Consider the following 27,091-nt stretch of genomic DNA (forward strand, 5'->3'; position numbering starts at 1 on the left):
TTACTTCAGGCTTACTCTATGTACGATCAGTATTTGTCTTGAGCATTGATTTGAATGTTGTGGCGTATTATAAATATCTAAATTATGTAATACCACAATTGTTTGTCCAACCCTTCATAAAAGGTGAGAAAAACATCCTATAGCCTACTTTCTTTATGTAACAGCAATGTGTGTGTTGTTGGAACTCTTCATAATAATAAAACAGAAACGTCCGTTGGAACATTGTGTCTGGCACAGGAAAGGTCCATGGTGTGAAGAATTTATCGCTATGGCACTAGTAGGCCTTCTCTCTGCCAAGCTGCCTGGCCTTGGCTGCTGCCCCAGTTGGCATAGGCCCCTGGCTCTTGGTTTCAGCCACGGACAAGGGGCTAAATCAACAGCGCTTTGTAGAACCTTCCATTACCATCATTCTTTTATGTCTAAAGGGATCTATATGATGGACTCAACTGGACCAGATGAACTTAAATTGCAAAAAAATCTGCAGATCATTTGAGATGAAATGCACAGAAATGCGTTAATGTGTGACATTACCAGGCCTTGACTCAATATGATGGAGTGAGCTAGAAGTGTGATACATTTGGGCTTAAAACTGCAATGTTACAAGCAGTGTCTTTTTTCAGGGTTGTTATAGAAGAAACAGGGCAATCGACTGACAATAAAGCAAAAAACATAAGTACCTTGCGTAACTCATAAGCGATGTAATTAATACATCCAGGAGAGCTGTTGCGATTGTGTGAAAAGATTGTTTCTGACATTTATGTTGAGATTATTTATTCAGAGACTGTGTTCTGCGTGAACGTACAAGTTCACAGTTTCTTTTGAAACCGTATTCTCTCTCCTTGATATAATTTATGCATTAAGTTTAAACAAATTCCCATGATGCAACATATATGAAATCAGGCCGTAAAATGCAAGCATAGGAATACCAGATGTAAAGGCATGGCTATTTATGAATGCTGGCTGGTAACTGTAATCCCAGCCATGGTTTCTGAATGTCAAACTTATTTCCCATTCAAAGTGTAATTTAGATAGGAATATTAACACAAAAAGATTGTTTTCCATTTCTATAGTCTTGCGCCATCTTGTCCAAAATGTCCTCCTTTACTCCACAAATAGGTAAAAAGCATTCTATTTGTTTCACTTTGGCTTTGATACGATGGTTTTAGACAGAGAGATCAAATAACAGATGTACCCAATAGAAATGTATGGTGAAAACCATAAGCAACAAAAGATGGTTTTTAAGCAAAGTCTGATTTTTCAGTGCTATTATCCTGTGAGCTGTATTCTCAACCCTCATTGTTAGACTCAGTGGTCCCTCCGTAGACATTGTTTTAGGGTATGTACACAGTCATCAGATCTTGGGGTGTTATTCTCATAGCACACATAGAGAAGGACCTACAGTAGGCACACAGGCATGGAGAAATGCAGCCTCTCTGTCACACACAAACACACACACACACACACACACACACACACACACACACAGGGCAGATGTCAGGAGGGGATATACTCTACTGTTTGGGAGATTACACAGGAGCAAGTGAGCGTCACTTCTCTCTAGGTCACTCCTGTAATCTGCAGTCACCTCCTGGCGCAGTGACAATCACGCTCTAAAAGCCTGTGCTCCAGAGTCCTATTAACTAATGGACAGCGATCACGTTTTAGTTTCTTAGTTACACAAGTCGACTTTCACAATTCGTGTATGCATACTGCAGCAAATAAAAATGCGTTGGCCTCTGGCTAGTCGGACTAAATCATTGAAACCAAATGATTTGCCATCTAATGTTTGTTCCCATGTGCAGATACTGTAAGTGTGGCATTTATCGTGATTCAGTGCTCTTATATTTTTTTATGCTAGCATTCTGTGTTAAATGAACCTTGAAAGAGTGGGATCTTATTCAGAGTGTCCTCGTGACAGGTAGAATACACCAAAAACACTTGAGATTCATACAGACCTTCCATCAGGGTATGCCCAAGACATGCTCAGACTAATTTGGAAATACACTGGTTTCACACCTCCTCTTGACTCATGTGCATGGAAATGGCTGCTTTATATCCCCCACTGTTCAAAATGTATAGCCCTGTACAAAAAGAAACCCCTCCACAAGATCATGCATTTTTAAATGCCAATTGTATATTAACGAGGTAGGGAGAGCATATATGCCTTCACTGGCTTGTCCCCTGACAATAATTCAAAATTAAATAGCTTTTCTGCAAGCACGGAACAGTCACGGTTGTATTATATGCATGGATAAATTCACTTTACCATGGTAACCTCACGGGAGATCATATACATCTGGCAACCTTAGATTGTGCATTTTAACAAATTGTACTTCCCCCGCCCTTTAGACAACCTTATTCTGGTTACCATAAGCACAATACAAAATAAAAAAACTGGCTCTCGGTATGAAAAGAAAAGAGAAACTGTATGCTGTGGATTAGCTGTATGGATAGAGTAGAAGGAGGAAAAAAAGACTCCAAAGACAATTCCTTTCTTGGCTTACGGTGAATGAAAAGGGTATGCCTGCCGCGTGCCAAGGCTCAACATTAATGTGATTTAAGGGAACAGGATGTAATGTGATTTACTAGAGCTTAAGCTCAGTGCTCGCCCCGAGAGCAGCTGACTCTGGCGCAGGCTCGGCCCTGATCCCAGGCCCTTTGCTGCTATCTGGCAAACTCTAAACAGGAAGGAGCAACGCAAGGAGCAGGAATGTGGATTAGCACCTCCAGGCTACATGGCCATCGCAGGGGTCGTGTTTGCATTGACCTGAACTTGGCACTCATCTGAAAGACGAGACTCCGGTTCTGAGGGACATACAGTTTGGGCTGAATTATCTATATATTGGACCTTTATGTTACCTTTTATGTTTAGGGCTTTTTCCCCCAGGTACTGAAGAAAGACAAGAGGGTTCACCTTGAAGGAGCTCAGATGGGTTAAATGAGTGAGGATTACAGGAAATGCTTATTTGCCACGCAGAAGAGCTACATATTCATCCGCTCAAGGACGATAGCCTGTCAAGGATGACACGCCTCAACAGATGCAGCAGCCCTTGTACTGACATCTGCCTGACATCTCACACGCTCACTTTGAAATCCATCGGGATAATCTCTGCCACTTTTAGAACTTTGATTAAAAGTTAATGAGCTCACAGGAAGCAGAATGTCAGGCATCCGTGGAATTCTGACGACCGACCCAGCAACAAAATGTTCCGCATCGTTCGGTAGGGAACAGTAGGTGCAAGGCCTGGTGAGGGGGCTACTGGTTTCTCCTTGACAAAAGACGACATGACCACCAAGGTTTAGCCATTCGCCCACTCATTATTTTTGCCGCCTATTAAAAATGCCAGAAGTCTCAGAAGATTGTGAAAAAGTAACAGTAACATCTGACAATAGGTCACCATTTTGTGGGCTAAGACAGTCTTAGTCTCTCCTTTGGTTTGGGATCATTGCCTAATGTTGCCTTTCAGGTCTGAAGATTGTGTCTCAGATCTGAACTTGAAAGGAAGATGTGCCACAACCTGTTCTGACTTTGTAAAATTCATCCCAATTACATCTATTACAGCTAATGAACACACCAGTGAAAGGGGCTGAAGTGTTGGCAGTCAGTGTTATTAATACCTCATCCATTTCTCTTGATAGCATTGTGGCTTTGTCAACCATTTTGAGCCATTTCTCCTTTGATCGTTCTTCCCCCACTCCAACAGCTGCTGTTTCTCTCTTATATGACCGATACACAAACCCTGCAGCACAACAGCAGCTGTGAAGCTAGCCTATGCAACAGTGAAAATCTGATACTTTACACATGCTGAAGAATCAATTAATGTTAATGTTCTATTAAGATTCTAGTAATGCATGAAACCAAACCTGTAAGGGCATCATTTGTGTGGTTTAGAGTTGTATTGAGATACTCAAGTATAAATATAGGGTTAAGATCTGAATTAGAGGAATATTCTGCTGGTACAAATGACAAAACAGCCACAATAGTTAGTGACTATGTGGTAATTATTTTAACCTGAACAGAGAACTGAATGAAGTTTTGTATTTACATCACATTATTTCAAATGTAGTCCATCATGATCCTAACTCATTTGAGATATGTCTCTAGGGAGGTGATTGTTTTTGTGTGTGTGTGTGTGTGTGTGTGTGAGAGAGAGAGAGAGAGAGAGAGTTTTATCATCTTTATAACATTAAAAACTCAGTCAAAAACAGTCTTCCAGAGCAGGCTAGTTCATACTTCTGCGATGAAAATCATAGATTAGAGCTTCAACTTTGAAAGTCGATACAGACGAAGGGTGAATTTAAATGAAACAGTCATGATGAAATATATTTCCGTTAGATCATGATATTACACTTGTACAGACATGTAGGCCTATATTCTATTAGTTCAGGATCTTGAGAGTGTGGTTCCCTCCAACCTCTCGCTGTCCATGGACTCTCTTAATACCCGCGTATGCAAATGTTAATATTTAACAGTAGGCGTGATGGGCGTCCTCATTTTCTGTACACTCTTTTTTACTTCCCTCCATCTTGGGGGAGGGTCTTTCCATAAAGATTGCTGTTGTAGCCATAGACAGACATAGATGCAAAGCTTTTAGGCGTATGTCTACATTTTCTCTATTCTGATACGTGTACACTTCATGCCAATCAACCACATGCGCTGCGGAGTCGTGTAAAGTGGGAGGGCTAAAATAGAGGGCAGGAAAAAAAACAAAAACATTCCTACCAGCTGCCATCTTGAATACTGTACTCACGGATAGTGGGAGTCGGACTGCCCGGTAGGCAACGGGGATATTTTCGGTGCTCCATGAGACCAACGACGGCAGGCCAGCACACTCCGGCGAAATACGTGGAAAGCTTTAACGCAGGAAAGCTTTTACAGTATTTTTAAATGCCCGCACTCTACCACATTTCCATCTTTGTTGGTGGTGAAGTTATTTCTAAATATTATTAGCTTTAGCTTGCTGTCTGTAGCTAGCTCGTGCTCGGCTAACTCCCCGGATCAGAGCCAAGTCGACGATTTTTCGAGCTTTGCTGTCTTCAAGTTCACGTGGACTATATTTCTAAGATACAAGACTTAGTGCACTTGGATCATTCAAGAATGCGCTAGTGTGCATGCTTCTTTGGAAAGATGTATGTTTTAATGGCAGACTGGAATCGATGAGAATTTTGTCCGTGGGGCAGCTACCTAGTTGCAGTTGGTTAAGCAGGGTTTGTGTTTTCACTATCAACTTTCCACTGGATTGACCGCGCGTGATTCGGGAAAGGTGGATTATTGATGACATTGCATCCTTCTCATTTGTGCAATCACTTATTTGACATTTCTTCTTTTTGGTTCCTAGTGACAGTTTTCTTAACAGTTGTTTGCAAACAACATATGCAATAGCTGTTAGATAGCTGACTAGGTAGCTGATATCCAAAAATAATTGTATCTTTAGTTTACTTCCATAACAAGTTGTCTTGATACACAAGTATCAAGACTGTTGACTTGGTAATTACATTACGTAAACAGTAACTTTAAAGTTTGGCGTGGTCTGAAATAATCGTCAGTATCTTGCCAAAGGAATTTCATAATGGAGCAAACCTCGCGTCAGTCCAACAATTCTGTTCATTTGGGGTAGCATGTTTGTCGGTGGACTTTGCCCTAAGCAATACTTTTTGCGGTTGAGGGTTTTCCCTCAATCCGACGATAGTGGAGTGTAACCCTCAAGATACACCAACATCAGAAAATTCAGTATGCTTCAAGCCACAAGTAGCTACCATGTGCAGATATGTCTCATGGGAGTTCTTGTCATTTACGAGTAAGTAGGAACTGGACAATCAAGGTTGCTTTGGACATTTCTGAAGCCTCGTTGGAATGTGTGTTTTTTCACTGTCAGTCAGTGTGTGATTATATCTCGAACTGCCAAATTACAAAAGGGGCGACAAAAGACACTCACTGGGTTAGAATTTCGGAAGTCGTCGTTGTAACCTGGAACTAACCTGAAGAAAGAAAGGAATTGCAGCTTCCCAGTTCGAAAATGGGACCCGCAACAAAACTGGCGTTTGGTGTATTTCTCATCTCTTGCTCCTCAGGTTGGTATTTTGGAATTGTCATTTAGATATATGTTTTTGTGATGAATGCCTGACGAAATGTATCATATCTTACCAGTGTTTCCTGCCATAATGTCTCGCAAGCATACATCTTTCATGCAGGGTGTTGCGTGACATAATCTATTGTATAGTCATCACCAGGGGGTTGTTACTCGTGCTAGGCGGGAACGTGATCGAATATATTGGTTTCTTAAAAAAATCTGGAACCCTGGTTTTACCTTCCATTAACGTCTGGACATCTTCCACTGTTGAAAGGTAGTGGTGGTGTTTAAAAAAAAAAAATCTACCAGAGTATTGCTTCCAGGCCATCCTGTAGCTAATCTGTGCCAGTGGTACAATTAACGTGTGACATCTGTAATGCTTCTGGTTGGTAATATCTGTTAATCATTCCTGCGTGGCGTATCTGTCAGAGTAAACTGCACAGAACAGCGCAAATGAAAATCATCTTGGGTTTATTGTTTTTCTAAAACACTCGGCACCCGGGCTATATCCTCATTAACCACACCATTGCTGTACAGTAGCGTACTGTCCGCTTGGTCAGTCTGATACCATCAGATGTCGGCTTTCAACAGAAGAGCCTCCCTCTCCGATAAAACTGGAACTACAAAGCCGATGGATTTGCATAACAGAAGCTAGATAAAGTAATCATATCTGCATCCAGACCTGTCCTGCCTTTTTCCAAACAGATTGTATTATTGTTATCAACAGTATTCTGATCGTTCCATTTTATCCTGACCAAAATTGTGTACATGCAAAACCCTTAAATGAAGTATCCTGTAGTGGCACCGCAGTGTAGTGGAATACTACTGACGTTCTGCGTTACCTATTTTTAGCTACAGAGTCTTACTCTTGCTTCGTTAAACTCTTGTTAAACCCAGAGTCTGAATTGAATTGCATTAAACAGTTGATGCAGCACAGTATGAAAAAGGTGCATTATTTTACACATGGCTTTTTGATAATTCATCAGCATTAACTAAATGTTGGTAGACAACCTCAGCAATCACTAGAGTATAGTCGTGTCAAAAGTGTGCTTAAAGTGTCACCCTGTAACCAGTTTTAAAAACGTACCTATACAATGCTACAATACTCACTGCAATGTAACTATGTAGTGTGCACATCAAACATAATGCTTTACTTAAGGGATCGAGGTGAGCTAGTACAAATGATGCTTTATGATTCAAGAGTGTTTGCTTGTTCAGTTCTAACACTGTCAGGCTAAACCACATATTTATTGCCTCTTTGCCCTCAACTTTGATTTGGTTTAGGATTGTTAGGCATAATCCGCTATGCTTTTATTTTAACAAGACTGCTAATACGCCATTTCTTGGTGGCCTATAGTGTGAAATAACAGTGCACACGACAAACAGGACACAGACACAAGATAGCTGGTCATTAATAACCCACATATGCCCTGAAGCTGTGCTTGGGCCTGTCAATGTTGAAATGGTTCAATGGATTGTTGTTTGCCTGGTTTAGAATGAAGCACTGTTGTTTGGATGCAGCATTTCAGAGTATGCCTAATCCCTTTGAGAGTGAATAAATCTCATCAGATTGTTGTGAAGCCAGTGCTGGGGAAAAAACCTGTGTTTTCAAAGGTCAGGCCACACCGCTATTAGTCACGCTTATACCTCCATCCACATGCCTATACATAATCCTCATAAATATTGTTTATTTGTCCTTGGAGACCATAACTAACCAAAGAGTAAAAGGGGATAGTTTGTGTTCTGCAACTAAAGAAAAAAAAATCTTGTTTAATTCAATGTTCCATACTCTTGAACCAAACAGAAGTGTGTGTTTTGAGGACAGTGCCAAGGAAGTCTCACGATTTGCACCTCGCTCTTACTCCTGTGTACTCATACATCATATATATATATCATCACACACACACACACACACACACACACACACACACACACACACACACACACACACACACACACACACACTGGTTATGTGATGAGAATGAGTGCCAAGTAATCAAAGGGCATTTGAGGTCATGTACACATAACTGTCAGATGGACACACTGAGAGTAAAACATTGGATGGAGTTTTCCCATGGACTTGTAGTGAGAAGTGCAGTCAGTTTCACCTGACTTCTAATTGGTCATTTGAGCGCTGCACAAGTCCATTAATGATGCGAGTCTATAGTCTTTGACACAAAGCTATTGTATCAGCTAGTAGCTGTATGGTATGTGGAGAGCTGATTTTAATAAAAGTGTATAAAACCTGTAAGTTATCACTAAACAACCAGTGGCTCGTGTATTTTAACCTCAGCGGAGATACCAAATCAAAGTTACTCGCCAGATACGCGCTTATATTACGTTGTTCGCAAAAGGACAAATGCATATTTGTTTGAATAAACTTTAATAGCCACTATACCCACACTCGTGAACAACATATTGTTGAAGTGATTCAAACAAGACATCACCCCAGAAATATGTCAATCTAGTATCTAGTTTCTCTGCCAGTGGCTGGCCCATGGTTCAAGTGATGCTAGTGGGGGAGTAGAACATTGTCCCACAGAAAACACAAATCCAGACAGATTAGCAGGGGACCATTAGAGAGCGACACCACTTCTGCGGCAAATCCCCAAAACAAAGATTTTTATGTAGGGGATAATACACATTTACCCCCCAAATCCCCTCTTACACAATCGCACTGCACACATTCTGATGGGCAATTTGGTAAGCCTTATGCATTTGTATACCCTTTCACTGTTGAAGGATTATGGAGATTCTCATATCCTGGAGTCTGCGTTGAAGACTGTCAAAAATACTTAACACTCAATGAAGTTGTTTGCTATGGTGAACCTTGTAACATGTAAAACTGACCACCTAATCATTGAGATCCCTTTGGCATGATGTGATGCATAGGCTAATTGATGAAGAAACCTCTGCTTTGGATGATGGTTTTTGCAGGAGAGATCCAGTTGGTCTACTTTTAGAAACTGGTGACATATACTGACTTGTTGTGAAGTCACTGTTAAGTGCATATATTTCTTGCAGGGTATTCTGTACACCACAGAATCCACACCCATTTCACATGCATATTTCTCTGCGGAAACTACTTCCATCGGTTTCCCGAAATAAGTCAGAAATAAGCATGTGACCATCCTAGTATTAAATAAAAGGCCTATTTTGAAGTTAAAGTACACAAATATATCAACATCATGGGTTTGGCAACCAATGGTTTTACCCAATGCCCCAAACTCACACACAGTGATCATCATTAAACAAAGTGCTGTATGTGCAAGTAGAAAATATCCTTTAGCCCTACTGTGCCCTCTTGCACCCTGATGAATGCTTTTGAATTGTTTGGAACATTAGCCTATAACCTGCCCTCAGAGAAGGAGTTTGATGCTGTTCTACCAAGCAATCAGCCAGTATGACCGTAGCTCAACTTGAAAAGCTGGTATATGATGCCCTTATGTGGATGTTGTACTTTTTCTCTTAACGTCTTGCGTCTTCTGCGGCGTTCCTTTACCCAGATGGAATCAGCATGACTAGGGACATGATTCTTTAATGGCATTCTGACTGATGTTTCTCCACTGTGGTATCAGATGTCACACTGACCCTCAGTTGGCCAGTTACTTTATGTGTTGTTGACAGTTTCTTAAGTTATCTACATCAGGGAATGCTTGCATAACAAAAGATTTTTCCTCTTGACCTGCTACTGATTGCCACCAATTTGTTCAGTTCATCTGTGAACAACTGACTCTTACTCCCAGCCTGTATACTGGCTGAAGTGGTAGGGACCACTTCTACCATTTCAGACACAAAGACCACAGTCTCATTTTGTAGGCTTTTGAACAAGCAGACTCAGTAGCAAAATCTTACCCTTTAAGTCCAGACAGGGATTTCGTCCCCGTCTGTTTTGTCAATGAGGGGGAAATAACGAGAGTATGCTCCGCAGAAAAATAGTGGCCAGAGCTTGTGTCCTGACCCCTCACTCTCTCAGTCCAGAACGCAGTCGGATGAGAAACTATGAGCTTGTTTATGGCAAATTGCTGTCCAGAAGTGAACTAGTCGCAGAGCTCAAAAAGGGGGTTAGGGAGGTGGAGTGGAAGGGTTAAAATCAGCTTTAAAGGGATTTGGAACGTGGTGTGTTAAAAGTGATTGACTATTCAACTCTCCATCTCGCGCTCCAAACCCAATTCATGTTTGCTTTCAGCATCGTCTTGCACACTGAGACGGATTCCCCTAGTCCAAAAGATGCTTTAGTAAAAAGTGTAATTGTATTATTGTTCCAAATCAATAGACTTTATAAGGTTGTTTGCCAAAGCGATCGTGTCAGAGCCATGTTAAGTTAATATATTTAGTACATGGTTACAGCTAGTTGTGACGTTTTAATCTGGAATCAAATTGGGATCTGCCTGTCCAGTCGTTCTTGTAGCCAGCACTGTCATGAGCTTTTGTAACATCAGGGTGACACTGAGCACAAATAATTGTTAATTTTGTGACTGCATCTTTCCTGAAATAGCATAGTGAGTTGAGAATATTTTTTTACAAGCCAAATAGGTAGGCTGTGTGTTTTTTTTACATTTTTGTCATTGCTAAGAATAGTCTAGTCATAAATATCACCTTTGGAGTTCTTTAATATGGCCATTGCTCTTAATTTTTGTAAGGAAGTGTCCCATAAATAGACACAAATTCCATAAATTGTATTCTAGAGAAGTGAAAGAACACCACCCTCTTTGAATCCCTTGGCCAGGCATGAGTCCAACAATAGTCTTTGTCACATTTCTGTATGCACTTGTTTCTGTATGCATTTGTTTTGATGATGAAAGAGGATACTGAGAAATTCCCTACCACTGTGGCTACTTGCCTCTCTTATTTAATCCAGCAGGCCCTAATGTTTCACATTATCGTGGGCTAATTGGCCATTTTCCCTTGGAAATGAAAAATTTAAAATGCTACTGCTAAGGACATCTCTCAGCTCTTGAGGAGATGGAAAGCCAAGAGGTTAACAATGTTCGAACTCATTCATCATTTCATCATGCTTTTCAAACAAGCTACGAGACCAGAAAATGCTCTGCAAAAATATCATAGACATTGAAAGGGATTTTGCAATTTAAAAAGAAGACCGTCTGAGCCCTTTTTCGGGCACAACATTCTTTCATCAGTAGTTGTTTCAGGGGGAAAAAAGAGCTCTGGTGAACACGCTGAAATATATATCTGTTTTAAAGCAACCTTTGACTTTCTGGACCTTGATAGACAAGACATGCTAATCAAGCTAGCCAAGTCTTGCCCAGCGGTTTTTCTTTCTTTTTTTTTTTAGAACCGCTCTGCTCCTCCTTCACTTCCTTCTCCCTGCTCTACCTAATCCATCACCTGTGTTCTTGTGTTTGAGTGACATCTTGGAAACCCGATCTCTATGTTTGCGCTCCTCAGAATTTCTTATTGGTTAAAGACAGAGACTCACTGAGAAACCTCAGAAGGGAATACCTCCGTATCGCCGCTCCGGCTGCTCAATGAACCGGGCCTAATAGAGGCCTTCTTGCAGATGTAACCACATTATACTTCTGTGTACATTAAAAAAATGAATAGCTTTCAGTGGATGCTTTAGAATAGTTGTAGCCTGACCCCTGTATCACAAATCCATCTCTGTGCACGTGCATTGATTGCCCAACAGCTGGGATATGATTTGGCTTATCAGCAAGGAGAATACGACGGACAGCTGTCCATTTGAGCAGTTTTTATCATCAGACTTTTGGCAACATGGCTGATGTTTGCTGCCATTAGGCTTTAAGTCCTCGCCCCAAAGGCTCCTCTTAGTGAGGAATGCCACAGACTCGCATCACCACTTCAGGGCTTTAAATCTCTGCTTCGTGCCTCAGGGGTTTCCTCCCCTTAAGATAAGGAGATGACCTGCGGTCTGTCGGGTTATTAGTGACAGAACCGGGTTTGCATTACCTATTGTTCAGCACTTCCAGCCTCAGGGCTGTTTTGGTTGTAGGTATACCCCGAATTTCAGAGAGGAGGAAAATTATTTCTTTTTCCTGGTAGGGGTCACTAGAGGTTATCTAAGCAGAGGTGCCTATAAATGTGCTAAAACAAAATCTAGCCTATTTCTGTGATCCTGTCTTTTTTGTTGTTGTTTTTCTGTGGCAGATGTCATTCTTGGTGGGTGTTTTTAATAAATTCAGAATCATGAAGCTTTGTGTGCATTTCACTCAGTCTCCAAACAATCAGTAGTTCTGTGTCAAAGCATACAAGACAAACAGACACCCCCTTGACTATGGCTAAGTGGCACAAGTGGAGATGCTCTGTTGCAGAGTGTGTTATGACAGCTTCACAAGTTATCCTTTTGAAAGGCCATGCCTTATTTATACGAGCTTCAGCATTCACACAAAGATCTCTCGGTCAAATGATAAGTGGTGGCCACAAAAAATGTAACAAGAACAGTGCCTCTTAAATTGGGATTGCAGTAAAGCTCTTCACATGCTTTCGTGTGCGTTTGTCCATATCTCGTAGTTAATTAATCTTAACGGCTTACAGTATAGTGCCGGCCGGCCATGCATTGTTACAGCAGACTTGATTACCACAATTTCTGTGTGACTGAAAAAAATATTGTCACCTGTCTCATTTCTTCAAGTACCTAAACCTTAAGTCCTATGTGACTGCCTAATAAGTGGTGTAGTGCCACTGATTGTGAGACATGTACCTTAATATGTAGAGATCCCTTTGGCTGGTTCTACTCTCCTTTTCTCCTCGGAATAGGCTACATGGAGGGCTTCAAGAGTCCATTTGAAATCTAATCACACCATTATTAATAATTATCATTTGGTGAATGAATGAAGACATGATTTCATTTTCAATGAATCTCCTAATAAACAGTGTTGCCTGTCTGCACATGGGAACATCAAGGACATGGCTCTAAGTTTAATGGCTGTAGCAGTTGAATTCCTCCACATGTTTATCGGGAGCCTGATCTTGGCCTCTGGTACCTCATGTGACCCTGCCACCTCCACCATGCATAGTTGCTCCTTCAGCAACCCTGCGCTTTAAAAGAGCGACTCTCCTTGCTCAGACCTTGGGTTAAGACTCACTTAGCCCTGCCCTTGCCAGCATGGCAGCCCTTAGTGCCAGTCCCAATAGATCGCCTTCAGAGCTGCAGGCTGAAGGTCTCTCTGGGTTCAGGGTTCGACCCCGAGGCGCACATGAGTGACAGCTCCGAAGGAGAGACTCGGTTATTTCGTGTGAAGCACGGAGGCGGGCGGGGGGCTGTTTGTTTGATCTCAGCTGTTGGCCCAGATTCGGAGGCGTACTGTAGCGAGGGAGCGCTGTGGGGTCGATGCGCATCTTCGGCAGCCATTCCACTCCTTGGTGCGGGTGTGACAGTAATTCCAGCAGATTCCCTGTAATCCTAATAATGGCGACTTGTGTCTTCGCAGCTAATCCCCCAGGATTTATTCCTACCAAGGGGTAATTAGCAAATTAATTCTTCCTAAAATAATTGACATAGTACACACTCCCATTGACTTGATTGCACCATTTGGTTTTTAATGAGCCATTTTATCATAGTTTTTATGAGTGTGCTGTTCAATGGAAATGTGTCTGAATGAAGTAGGCACAATTTGAACCGCTTGACAGTAGTTCTCATTAGGGAGAGATTAGATAGCTTTCACAAAAGGCTAACAAAACACAAAAATAAAAAGATTTTTTGTGTGCTTGTGTCAATAGCATGCACCTGAATTATGTACCGCCTCCTGTACTGCACATTTGTAATTTGATAAGGGTGAAATGCTCTTAGTCTAAAATATCAATCCTATGCAGGCAATCATTTCCATTATGATATATGAAATGTAACCCAGTAAAATGAGCAACCAATACTGTTGCTATTAGATCTATCAATAACTGAAAAAAACACTTAATTGAATATATCACAGATTTAAATACAATGGTATTTTTCTTACCAAGGTAAGTACATCAGTTAGAAAGCAAATACAAGGGTTTTATCTGAAATCTATTAAGTTCCTAGTAACATCCTTACTTGTATTTGTGGTAGAGGTTATGTGATTGCAAAAGACATGGCCTCTAGATTAATTCCACCCAAACAGCTTATCCTATGCAGGTCTCTCAGGTTAAGTTGCTGCCCCCACCTCCCATCTCTGGGTCCGCTGGCGCCTCAGTGTCCTCGTCCTCCTCACTCAACCTGTGTGACCAGTTTCAAGATCACAGATTTGCTGTCTATGGCCACTTTGAAGGACCACATTATTCACGTTATTATTCATATTTCGAGTGGTTATTTATTTATATTCAGATCAGCACGAATAGATGATGTGATTGATTGGTTTTATTTGGAATATTACTTGGTGTGTTAACTTGCTTTTTTTAAAACACTCACTTGGTCATTAATATAAATGATGCCTTATCTTTCAATGAGCACATTAAAGTAACACAGGGGATAAGACTTGACTAACAATGAGATGTTTCTATGCACCATGTAACTACTTCACATTCTTTCCACCTTGTTCATTTACTTGTGGTTTGCGCGGTACGTGGCTAAGCTATCGTCAACTCATGAGAAAACCACTTTTCTTTGTCATTGGCTCCTCTTACATGTTTGCTGGCTAACCGCAGTCCCTAGTGAATGCAACATACATTTTTGTTTGTGTTGAATATCTCACCTCACCTCACCTCAGAAGTTATCCTTTACAAAAGGAGGAAGTGCCGCTGGTAGGAGAATATTTGACATTGTTTCGCTTCACCAGCAGCCACAGTGGCACCTGGTACACAGGTCATTTGAGTTTTATGTAACCACACATCTGAAGGCAGTTACTGAAGTACAGGCCTGACCAGTGGGAACTCCAAACAAAAACTTGCACAAGTCCAGTCTGTAGGTTGTCATGGATTTTTACATTCACTAGACAAGAGAGCCTGTTGCTCCCGGTTTGCCTAACCTGAACAGGAGGTTGCTGTGGCCGTGGTGTGCAGTGAAATGATCGTGTGCAGTGAAATGATCGTGCGCAGTGAAATGATCGTGTGCAGTGAAATGATCGTGCGCAGGGAGCATATTCGGACTTGCAGGCCAGAGGCACAGGGGGAATGCCCATATTCATGACTTGCACAAAGATGGAGCCGTGTGTATCTGTGTTCTTATCGGCATCTGTACTTTTTTACCGTAAGGTAATGACGAAGTAATGTTCAAGAGATCACTTATCTCTGAAATGGCTTCCTTAACCTCTTTGATGTTTTCATTTAACAGGATGTCCCAGCATACAGCTCAAGCCATAATGCCTGCTACGCTCACCTGACGAACAGCATTCTGATGCCAACAGATTTGATTTAGCTAATCAAGAGATTTAATCTCAATCAGAAGAAGGTCCATTCTTTGTCCATAGGGAGCCTTCGCTCTTCACAAACACTGTTTGGTTTTTAAGCTATATGAAGTAACTTGAGCTTAGCCAGTGGTCACATCACCAGCTGGCACAGGGTTTGACACGGAGCTCTGTAGCGTGACGGAATCTAATATCGGGGCCAGATACGTGAGACCGGTTGCAGATTACTGAAAACACGCTGGCAGGTGTCGTGTGTGATATTAGAGACAGGGGTCTGTGGCGTGACTCATATTTACTTGTAAATGCGATCGTTATATCCACCGCCGTCCGTGTGATCTTTTGCCTTCACCTGGCCAGGTCTGTGAAGGCCGCGCCGCACTTAGCCAGGTTCTTTTATATCCTTCTCTAAAAAGGAAGATGACTCATAGACTCTCTCTCCCCCTGTACCCCCCAAACTCTGTAGGTGCCATCCTTGGGCGCTCGGAGACGCAGGAATGTGTGCAGTACAGCTACCACCCCAACGCCGAGAGCCGCAGTAACCGGACGGCGGTGAAGCAGTGTGTGGGCGAGAAGGACAAGCGGGTGCACTGCTACGCCACCTGGAAGAACAGCTCTGGCACGGTGGAGCTCTACAAACAAGGCTGTTGGCTTGACGATATCAGCTGCTACGACAGGTAAATTGCAGTCTCTTAAAAAACGATTGCTTGAGCATGGTCTCTTTTGCACTGATTTATTGAATCTTTAATTGGGCGTGGGTTCCTCCTTTGGCAGAAACTAAAGAAAAGAAAGGCATTGCATGTTCTGAAAAGCTATGGCATGAGTCTATGATGATCTATAATTAACACAGGAGGAGGCCCCAGGCAATCAAAAGACCTGGTGTTGTGTTACATTTAATGATTAAGCCATAGGCTGCAAAGTGACTCACTGTACTGTGTGATCAGATTGCTATAGTGAAAATCAGAGGAGATATATTTCATCAGTGTTTTGCTCTGCACACAAATACATCACCTTGCCCACTCTCTGATGTGAACCATGGAGGCAATAGCCAGATAAGTGTCTCACTTTTGTGTATTATTCCCCACGATGCTTTTCCACACTCAAACTAAGCACCGGTTAACCTTTGAGGTTGTAAACAAGGTTGTTATCTACGAAAGGTTTCCTCATATTTGAGATCTGGGCTTGTGTACGAACCATCGCCTTCCTTGGCAATTCCGCTGAATCACGTTGCCTGTTTGATTTTAGAAAGTATGTGGGTAAACTTGTTCACTGGAGCGCACCATGTTTGGTATACATTTACAAAGGGTGGTTTGTGTGATTTTTATGTAACTTTAAATAGCTTTAAGTCCACAACAGCCTTTGAACTGAATGAACCCAGAGTGAGCACAGCCAAAAGTGGTGGTCGTACTGTAACCTTTTTGTTTTGGAGAGCCCTAAAGCGTGTTCTAGGACATGTTAAAAGAATGTTGCATTAGATAAACATAGATGGTCTTCTGACCTTGCTATCTTAAGTTATGAATCTGTCAGCATTACACGTTCACGGCACACATTCCAGTTTCACAAAAATACCACTGACACTGTTTTTTTTTTTTTCTTTCATCAGTTTTGTCAACAAAATATGTGAGTGTGTTGCCCTTTGCGTTGACCCCTGCTAGAGGCTGGTGATCCATCTCCCTTTATCAACACATCGCAGCCACCCATCAGTTTGTAAGAGGCAGTTCCGGCTCACAGGGACAAGTGCTCTCTTCTCTCCGAGTACACATGGCGTGCAAGGTGCCCGTAGCTCAAAGAGCAACAACTCGCTGTAGCTCAGAGCACTTGTTCCAGCATGCCGTTGAACCTGTTTACCTGCCGCCTGTTGTAACCGGATCGATTTGTTTTTTTTGGAACATGGCCGACGCGTTGCCATGTCTTGGCTCCAGGGAGCTCGGCAAGCAGCACGTGGCACTTTTCCTCTCACTTTGTCCGAACACACACACATGCTCATAATGTTTGCCTGTTTGTGTGTGGGCATTTGAGTGAGTGCTATTTGTCATCACATTTGACAAAACAGCTGAGTGCCCCCCCCCCCCCCCCCCCCCCCTTTCTTGACTGAAAATGCAAAGGTCCTGCAGCCTCCCAAACTGCAAGATGGCAGCTTGAATGCAGGCATCATGTTCTGACAAGGAGACCAAACCGCCACAATAAAAGCCCTGCAGGGAGCAGTTGTGTAGGAGTAGCAAGCTGTGTGGATGAACTGGGATTGCAGCCTCACCTTGTTCAGCAGATGCTTTTATCCAAAGTGATGTGCATTGCAGAGAGTGTGTATGGTTTATGTGTTGTGTGTGTGTGTGTGTGTGTGTGTGTGTGTGTGTGTGTGTGTGTGTGTGTCTATATAGTCCCTTCCTAATGTTCTATGCTGTTGTTGTTGTTTTTTTCCCCAGTACTGAGTGTGTGGAGAGGAAAGAAGTGAAGGATGTCTTCTTCTGCTGCTGTGAGGGGAACATGTGCAACGAGAAGTTCTACTACAACCCCGATACGGTTCCGCGTAAGAAATGTGACTTATTTTTTTTCTTCTCCCTTGTGTCCTCTCCATTGTTGCATGGTCCTACGCTTACGTGCATTTTCATAGTCTCATGCACAGTGCACACACAAATGCAAACGCTATTTTGGCATTTCAGTATACTTTCCTGTCAGTTTTGTGCTTTCAAACCGTCATTCAATTTCATTTTCTTATGAGTTTTGGCAGCTGTTGGTTGTACAGTATGAAATGATTGAAACTGGGTTGACTACATGTAACACATACAGCATTTCACCCATTAATGCTCTGATGGCTGAAAAAGGAATTGTCCATGGGACTGTCCTGGGCTCTATAATTAGCTACAAATAGTTCAACACGACTGTATGAATCATTCAGGGCATAGTGATGGGCAAAATGCACATTGAATAGAGCAGGTAGGCTCCTAGGTGGTTAGACATTAGCCAGAAATGCTAACATCACTCAAACTGACTTTAAGGTCAGGGTTAGGCTTAAGGTCAGGTTTAGGCTTTACGATCAGTGTTAGAGTTAATAGCTATCAATGTAAGGACACGAATAGACCAGCTGCTGATCAGATAGCAAGTCCCTTTTGTAAAGACTGACATCAGAAAACAGCCCTCAGCAGAAGGAGGACTGTGCTTTTGGTAGACATTTTGGGCTTTTTGTATTCTTTTTGACACAGAAAGACATTTTTCTGCATCATTCAGTTTTCTGTCCTTGTATAAGCCTATTTCTCACTTTCAAAGAGAATTTTTTTGCCATTTCTACCAGGACACTCTTTCTAGCCGTAGGATTTCATTGCATAATACGGTATAGTAATAGGTATATTTGATTTAACAATACAGTTGTAGGGAACTACAGATAAAAGGTATTCTCATTGGCCCCTGAGGGATGCAGCATTTTGAAGTCTTTCCATTCCATGAAATAGTTCATGTGCGTGGACACAATACGTAGCACGTAAAAGCGGAATGAAAAGCCATTCTGTTGTTTTGCGGTTAAACCCGGGGAATAATGATGTCAGCCGGATTGGAATGCTTTCTACACACTATACAGTGTCACTTCACTCTTCTCCGGGCGGACGGTAAGCACCCTTTTAAGTGGGGATGATGGATGAAAAGCCGACCGCTGTCACTCAGCGTCCTCTTTGGCGAGCGTGTGCCGCCGCTCCCCTCTGTGCATGCCGATGCTGTTGTTGCGCTTCAGCGCGCCCCAGCACTACGCAAGCCTTTTCTTTTGAGCTTTCCCTCAGGGGGAAGATATCTCCGCTGCGCACAAATCCACTTTAGGAGCCCAACACAACAAAAACAGCAGCAGCAGCAGCAGCTGTGGTTAGAGGAGGGAAAAACAGGTTTCACCAGGAAGAGCGTAGCTGTCATAGCATGGCTTTGGAAGGGATGTGGGTCTGTGGTTATGGAGGTGGTGGTGGCATCACCCCGTGTCGTTTCCCTTTGCCTCTCGGTTGTTGTGTAACGCTGCACAACCAAATCGTGGGCATGGAAGTATCCTACTGGGATCACTCACCCCTCCCCCCCTCTCCACACACACACACCCTGAAGCTCCTCTATCTGAAAGCACCAGAGGACACATTTATTATGCTCAGAGAATTTTAATTTTTATGCATGCCGCACCGGTCATATGCAGTTTAAAGACTATGCCATTTTCCCCCATAGTCATAAACATTTTGCTAGGAATTTAGTAGCGTGTAGCTGACAGCACGGATAGTTGGTGAGTGATAGCGACTGGGGCCAGAGGTGCCACGCTGCCACGCTCCTTGCCACGCTAGGCTTGCGTGCCTCCATGGCACGCCTTGTGCCCAGAGCAGCAGAGATTGCCGTGTCTTTCAGATTACCAGAGCGGATCTGCCAGCTTTATCTCCGCTGAGCTAACCAGCCACACTGTTAAACATCCTCTTAGTGAAATGAGGGGTGGAGGAGGTGTTCGTGAGTTTTGACTCGCTGTGACATTGGTCAGCTGGCCACACACAGTAATATGCGTGTCCTCTTTAGAGGCTTGGGGATGGGGGATGGATCCTTTTTTTGGCGTTGTAGATCCCCCCCCCCCGCTTTGTTATGCGTAGGTTTCGGTTATTTTTAGATTTCCCTCGTATGTCCAACCTCCCCTAAAAAAGGGAATATGAGGGCTGAAAACACCACACATACACACACCAATTCTGTCATCATTGGAAGTGCCAACCACGGGTAAATGTGTTCATCTGTGCACGCCTAAGAGGCAGGGGTTGAGGATTTTGTCGTCAGTGGTGGGGGGTCTGACTTATGCAATGGAAGACCTATTTCCAGCGTTGAGTCACTGCATTCGGAATGCCCTGGATGTAAATGCATCACCCCCACCCCCCAAAGAGCTGTGAGGCACAGTCCTCTTTCTTTTTTACCCTAGCAACCGTGTGTTTAAATGTGTGCACACATACGTGTGTGTGTGTGTGTGAGAGTGAGAGAGGGGGGGAGCGAGAGAGAGGAGGAGGAGCCTGCATGACCTTGTGACCGCGGAAGTTTCATGCTTGAGTGCGGTGTGTGTGTATGCGTGTGTGCCTGTGTACAGTGTGGCAATCCTAATGCCCTGGAGAGAACGTGGGGGAGGGGCAGAGAGATTTTGGTTGAGTGGAAGGGGAGAGGGGTGGATGGAGTACGAGGGGGAGGAGAGGGGTGGATGGTTGTATTTTTCAGCTCACATGGGCTAATCCGGGGTCCTTAACCCACATCCAGCTTAAATGGACCGCTGGCAAGAGAGGCACAAGAGAGGGGGGTAGAGAGAGAGAGAGAGAGAGGGAGAAAGGGAGAGGTTGCAGTTGCATCATGAACAGGACTTTAGAGATGGAAAAGAAAAGAAACAAATCAACATTAACCATGCTATGCACCACAGGACCCAGGGTCAGATGAGGCAAGCAGCGCACACCCTGGCATAGGGAGAGCGAGAGAGAGAGAGAAAGAAAGAGAGAGGGAGAAATGACGGAAGAGGAGAGGAGAGATGAGTGAGGGATGAGGAAGTACGCTGTGGTGGCACAAGCGCCTGCGAGATTAGAGTGGCGAGGCCACGTGGGAACAGTCAAATCTTATCTCTGGCACGGAGTGCCCGCTGACGACTGGCATGCAGTGAGGGAGAGGGAGAGGGAGAGGGAGAGGGAGAGGGAGAGGGAGAGGGAGAGAGAGAGAGAGAGAGAGAGAGAGAGAGAGAGAGAGAGAGAGAGAGAGAGAGAGAGAGAGAGAGAGAGAGAGAGAGAGAGAGAGAGAGAGAGAGAGAGAGAGAGAGAGAGAACGAAAGAGGAGAGGGGGGGAATAGACTTTGAAGGTTTGGAAGATGGGGGAGGGGGTAGAGATGAAGCGACCGAGAGAGAAACATGGAATGAAATGAGGATAAACATGTTGCAGTAAACATGCAGGGTGAGGTGTGTGTGTGTGTGTAGGGGGGGGGGCAGAAGAAGGGGCAAAATGAAAAAGATGGGAGAGGGAGAACAAGATGGAGGGCAAGAATGAGCGAAGAGGGGGGGAAGAAGGAAGAGGGTGAGAGAAAGAGAGAGATGGGCCCCTCACGCTCATTGAACAGGACACTGTCTCCTCCCGCAAACAGCTTTAGCTGAATGGATTTGCCGGGGCAGGGGAACAGTGCTGGATTGTGTGTGTGTGTGCGTGCAGGGCTCCCTCCACTCCTCTGACAGCCTCTTATGCTGGGTCTGGAATATTTTCCCCCATGTAATCAAAATAACAAGCTCTCTCAAATTTAAGCTGGCTCAGGCAAACAGTTGATTTTGTTTTAAAAATATGTGCTCCCTCTCTCTTTTTTTCTTTTTTTTTTCCCCTTCAAGGGTATTAACATGGCTGCATGATGTGACTTTGCTTTCAACATAAAAAAAAAAAAAAAACTTTCAAAATCAAATTACTCCATATTTACTCCCAGTTTTTAATCCCCAGGAGTTTGGGGCTAGATTCGGGCACTTGATACAGGCATTTGTGGTTCTGGCATACTGTGATATTTGTGAAAATGTAAGCAACTTTAAACAATGGTTGCAAATTCAAATTTTTCAAATTGTTTTATAATATGTAAGTACACATTTGTATTTTTCAAATAATCATACTGTTCAAAGTAGATTTTTTTTAAAAACTGGAATATGTGCATATGTGCAAACATAAACTGAACCACAGTAACAAACTGTTGGTCACTTGAGGTGATAATCGAAGGCCTTTGGTGTGCTTTAAGCATAAAAGCTCTGAATCACTCCAAACACATAAACAAATAAATGGCCATCAAACATTTATGACCCTGTCATGATTAGTATCCAAAGGTATCAGTAGGAGGGCTAAAGGCCTTAAACCATGCATATGCAGTCAGGGGTTGTGAACACCCCTCCCCATCCTAACACAAAGCCCTTTCACAAGGGAATGTCTTTTGGAGAAGAGAAAAAAACTCTTACACTATATACCTACACATGCAAACGTACATTTGGACACAAATTACACTCTATAATCGTCCATATGCATGACACAGCATGTGTAAGCATACAATAAATAGCCTTAAGTGCACACAACAAACTACTCTGAAAAATGACTCATGACTGGCCATGTAACACTACCTATTGCACATAGAAACACAAGGTTTGTTCATAGCAAGACCTTTATCGCATTGGTGTGACAATGTGGTGCAAAGATTGTATTTGACATTCCATGCAAAATTGGAACAATTTTTTCTCTGCTTCTGCAATGTTGCTACCGACTTCAGGGGGTTAAATTGAGTCTGACACAACAACCCCACACTACCACTGGCCACATCTGTTTCTGAAGTCTAACGCCGAGCAGTAGCTCCCCTGCTCATCTGCAGTGGTGTCAGTGATAACAATCAGTGTCTGGTATCAGTCTCTTGTGTTTGCACTGTGCACTTCTCCCAACGTTTATCAAGATCTGGCCTGAAATTGCCTGTTTTGACATTCCTTTCCATCTCTCTCTCTCTTCTTTACCGCCCTCCCTCTCTTTTCTGCCCTCTTTTTTTTTTTTTCTCTCTCCTTGCATCCAACAGCCGACCCCATCCCGCCGAAGCCCCCGCTGTTCAGCACACTGCTCTACTCCCTGGTGCCCATAATGGGCATCGCTGCCATCGTCCTCTTCTCCTTCTGGATGTACCGGCATCACAAGCTGGCCTACCCACCAGCCCTGGTGCCCACGCAGGTAAGAAACCGGACAGCTCCATGGGATTTTCTGGTGCTCACTTGCTTTTTTCCAATGGACAGTGAATCTCTTAGATAATGTCACTGTTTTTCTTATTTTTATTGAATTTCACGTACTGTCCTTTTTTGCAGAATGATTGATTAGAAGTGAGTTCTGTTCCTTGGATGGCTAAATTGCACAGCGATTATTGTCCCTGTCAGTGACTCAAAAAAAATGCACCCAGGTTGTCCATGTAATGCTCTCCACTAACATGCAGCTCTGGGTGTCGAACCACTGGTTACCGTGTTTGTGTGTCTGTGTGTGTCTGTGTCTGTGTGTGGGTGTGTGACGAAGGGGAGAGAGAGAGAGAGGGAGAGGGAGAATGTGTGCATTCCTTTTTTGTGTGTGCCCTGAGCGTAGCCTCTCCATCCTGCCGTTGCATGTCTCAGAGTCAGCTGTCATTTTGGGAGATTTGCTCCCCTCCCTTGAGTGGCAGCTCCTATTGACACGAGCGACAGTAATTTGTTGATCTAATGTGCCCCAGTGTCACACACCCTCCCGCTCTAGCACACACGTCCATCAGTCACATAACCACTGAGCCCACACGGAACAGACCATTCGGAATGCCCTTTATGAAGTTTCTCCTCCTGCTAATACCTGTAGTAGCAGTATAAGTCTCATAGTTCTTGCACAGTGGATGGATAGACTGGTGAATAAACGACAGCTCATACTCCTCTGTTTCCATCCTCTCTCCTTGTCTTTATTGCTGAAGGTTTTGCACTCCTTCCCAAATAAGATGACTGAGTCTGTTTTTAGTTAGGCGCTTTTTTCTTAATTTCTGCTGTATTGGCTTTCTGAAATTCTTTTCTCTCGACAATTATTAGCTCTTTTTTAGCATCGACCCTTTGTAACCTCTCCATCTGTGAAGCGCAGAGGACACGGAGCGGTGCAGAGTGCCCTGCCCTTCTTCCTCTGTCTCCTGGCCTCTCCTTTTGCTATTTATTGCCAGAGTGATTATGAGTGGGATTCTGCACATGCCCTGTTTTCCGAGGTATGTGTCATGGCAGCGCAAGCGTCTCAAGTTGCTACAGATTTATCCCCCCCCCCCCACCCCACCTCACCACTCCACCGGAGGTTGGAGGTTAGGGCGACCCCGCAGTGAGCCGGTTTCCAAAGAGGCTCTCGAAGCTTAGCTCCTCCACCTCTCCGACTCCCCCAAACGGTTCCATCACAGCAAAGCCTTCTTCAATGGGTTTGGCAGGAAGCAAGTGACCTCACGTTGGCCCCTTTGCGTCCTCGTGCCCCTGGCTTGAACGTTTTTTCAGTGGTGAAAAAAGTGGTGATGTGAGATGACTGGACTGGGCCAGTAAAACCAACATGGTCGCTATGTGGCATAGTTTTTTTTTTCGGCTTCCCAGCTGTCTATTTGAATCAGCGTGTGCGAGAGGCCACGGTAGTAGTAAAATGAGGAAAGACTCCATTCAGACACCTTGCCTATTTGCTCAGTGAGTGCTTGCCTCTTAATCAAAATAAGTACGTAGATAATAAAATCTTAAATCACCAAGTGAAGTGTGGCTTGTTTAACACCCCGTTTTGAAATGACGGTCAGCTGTCTGGCAGGGTCCTTTGACTGGCTGTGTCACTATTGCCAAAAAGAACAGCTTTTTTCCCCCCTCTCTTCTTGTCTGAAGCAGCGTAGCTTCAGCATTATCTCACCTGTCATGTAAAGTCTCTGTCATTCTTCTTTTGAATTTCAACTGGGTGCATTGGGGTCGTGGCGTTGTGTTGCCACAGGACCTGGGAGAACTGCAGCGGTGTTTGAACTTCTCACGTTTCACACTATGTTTCTGTTGACGGATGAGTCACCGCGCTTGTTAAAGGCATTAACACGAAGCCGTGATGGGGCCCCACGATCTGCTTGCTCTGTGAAGTAGGCATGGCCACAGAAGAAAATCACAGCTTTGCCAGTGTACAGCACGATGGCAGAACACCTCTGCTTTGAACTGTAAGAGACAGCATTGTTGCTACTCAGAGTTTTGTTGTCATTAATTTGTCCAAACAAACAGGAAAAGGAAAAATCAAATGTGTTGCATAGCAACACAAACATGGTCTTGGCAGTATTTAAAGTTCAGAACAAATAATATCAAATTCAAATTTGATGTGTTGCTTGTCTCCAAGTCAATACTGTAATCTAACCTATAATAAAACATGCAAAGTGGAGCAATGCAGTTAGTTATTAAAATGCCCCAGTGCACTCATTTAGTATTCCAGCACCCATGAAATGGCTCGTCCAATCAAATCAACAAGAACAGTCAACAAGAACTTACTGCTGTAGAATCATAAATACCCTCTTAGTGTTGATGACTAGGACAAATCAGAGAGTGGGAGTAAGACGGTGTGAAGACAGTAAAAATAGATGGAGTGAAATCATTGTGTGGAGAGACGGAAATAAGAAAGATAAGAGAAGAGAAAATAGTGCCTAGTCTAACCTTTTAACCGCATTAAATGGTTCACTCCACAGTGAGGACTTGGCCAGTTGTTTTCAACTCTTTGCCCTTTTAAAACCGCCTAAGTGAAAAGCCTAGTCGGGCAGCCACTCGGAGCTACATAAACCACTGAGTGTGCCTAATGTAACTCAGGCTCTTGAAGGTGCCAAGGTCAGTATTGCGATAGGACTCAGAGTTTCATTGCTTACTTTGCAATCTGGATAGTTGCTGTTTCTTTACGTGTGAAATCCTGCAGGACTTGAAATCGCCCCCCTGCAGTCCGCCTCGTCCCTAGGCTCCTCATTTCATGGTTGAGGTATGTTACGGGAGACGTATCTCTGCAGTGACTGTAGTCCAGAGTAATGGACTTGGGAGGAAAGGACTAGTCATGTTCTCAAAGGGATGTTGTGATCATAAACCTTTCATGTAAAAATGAAGATTCAACTGTTGTCCATGACTGTTGTCATGTAGAGTCTTTAGTCTCGTAGAGGACAAACCCTTCTCCGGTACAGGATGCTTCAACTCAAAAGAAGCATTAGGAGTGAATGACATCCTCTGCTGAAGCATCACGGGTGGACAGCAAATTCTTGATGTTGTCAAGGCCATCACCAAGGGCTCTGGTTACCTCACTCTCTGAACCCGCAAGGGGCAGACATGGTGGAGTAGTGGGAACGGGCGAAGCAGAGTTGATCCAACAGCCATGACAGATGAACAGGGGGAAAAAACACACACACACACGCACACAACACACACCTGGTGTCCCATTTAGGCTAACATCTTCTGATTACGCACCTCGAATGAAAACCAGTAATGTCTTTGTTTCTGCCTTTCTTTCCTGGATTAGCACGCCTTTCATATCATGATAGAGGTAAGACTCTGCTTGTACCCATCAGTTATTTATTCTCTATTTTTATTTTTCCTTTGGTAAGTCTTTCATTTTCTTTCGTCACCCTTTTTTTTCACAAAACAAGCCTTTAAGCTAGAGGCAAAAAAAAAAAAAGCCACCACCCCACACATTGATTTCTCACGTTTGTGATGGTTTGGATACAGAGGATGTTTTTTCTTTCTTTTTTCTTTCTTTGCACGGATAAGTGTAAAATCCTTTGTTCTTATTGGGGTGTTTAGGCCCAGGGGCCAGGATTGAAGTGCATGCTCTCGTGAGGGAAGGATTCAGTGCACGTCCCGGAGCATGTGTTGAATGCAATGCAAAGATGGCTGCCTCACCCTCACTAAATGTGAAGTATATTATGGGTGGAATGAATGCAGGGGTGCCGCAGTGTAAGATGTATGAGGCCTGCTGTTAGGCAACATTTCGCCTACGGAGTGATAACAAATGTCATTTAGGACCACATTCCACAGTCAACTGATTGTATATGTGTGTGTGTGATCGAGTGAGAGAGAGTGAGAATTGTAAGTCTGCTTAACTTGATGGACTGGTTTAATTCACATTTCTCATGGAGTGTTTAGTGGGCAGAGTTCAAAGTGTCAGAGTGAGGGGGGGCAATGGGAGATGCGCACAGTCAGGGGCGACTGAGAGAGACTGAGAGAGCATGTTTGAATGCACTGGACT

The 27,091-nt window shown here is 43.5% G+C and overlaps 1 protein-coding gene across 4 annotated transcripts in view; it reads left to right on the top strand.

Moving 5' to 3' along the window:
- Positions 1–4,716: 4,716 nt before the first annotated feature.
- The window catches only part of acvr2aa (activin A receptor type 2Aa), a 33,962-nt gene continuing 11,587 nt past the window's right edge, over positions 4,717–27,091 (top strand). The window contains exons 1-5 of one of the 4 annotated variants that reach the window (XM_031584657.2): positions 4,717–6,072; positions 15,834–16,044; positions 17,791–17,903; positions 22,908–23,056; positions 26,366–26,389. In XM_031584657.2, the coding sequence (XP_031440517.1) occupies positions 6,018–6,072; positions 15,834–16,044; positions 17,791–17,903; positions 22,908–23,056; positions 26,366–26,389 (552 nt within the window). In that variant the 5' untranslated portion in view covers positions 4,717–6,017. The remainder of the gene's footprint in view (positions 6,073–15,833; positions 16,045–17,790; positions 17,904–22,907; positions 23,057–26,365; positions 26,390–27,091) is intronic. The other 3 variants (XM_031584662.2, XM_012819449.3, XM_012819457.3) reach the window with 3 other exon arrangements.

Source organism: Clupea harengus, chromosome 2, assembly GCF_900700415.2.
Source record: "Clupea harengus chromosome 2, Ch_v2.0.2, whole genome shotgun sequence".
Taxonomy (NCBI): Eukaryota; Metazoa; Chordata; class Actinopteri; order Clupeiformes; family Clupeidae; genus Clupea; species Clupea harengus.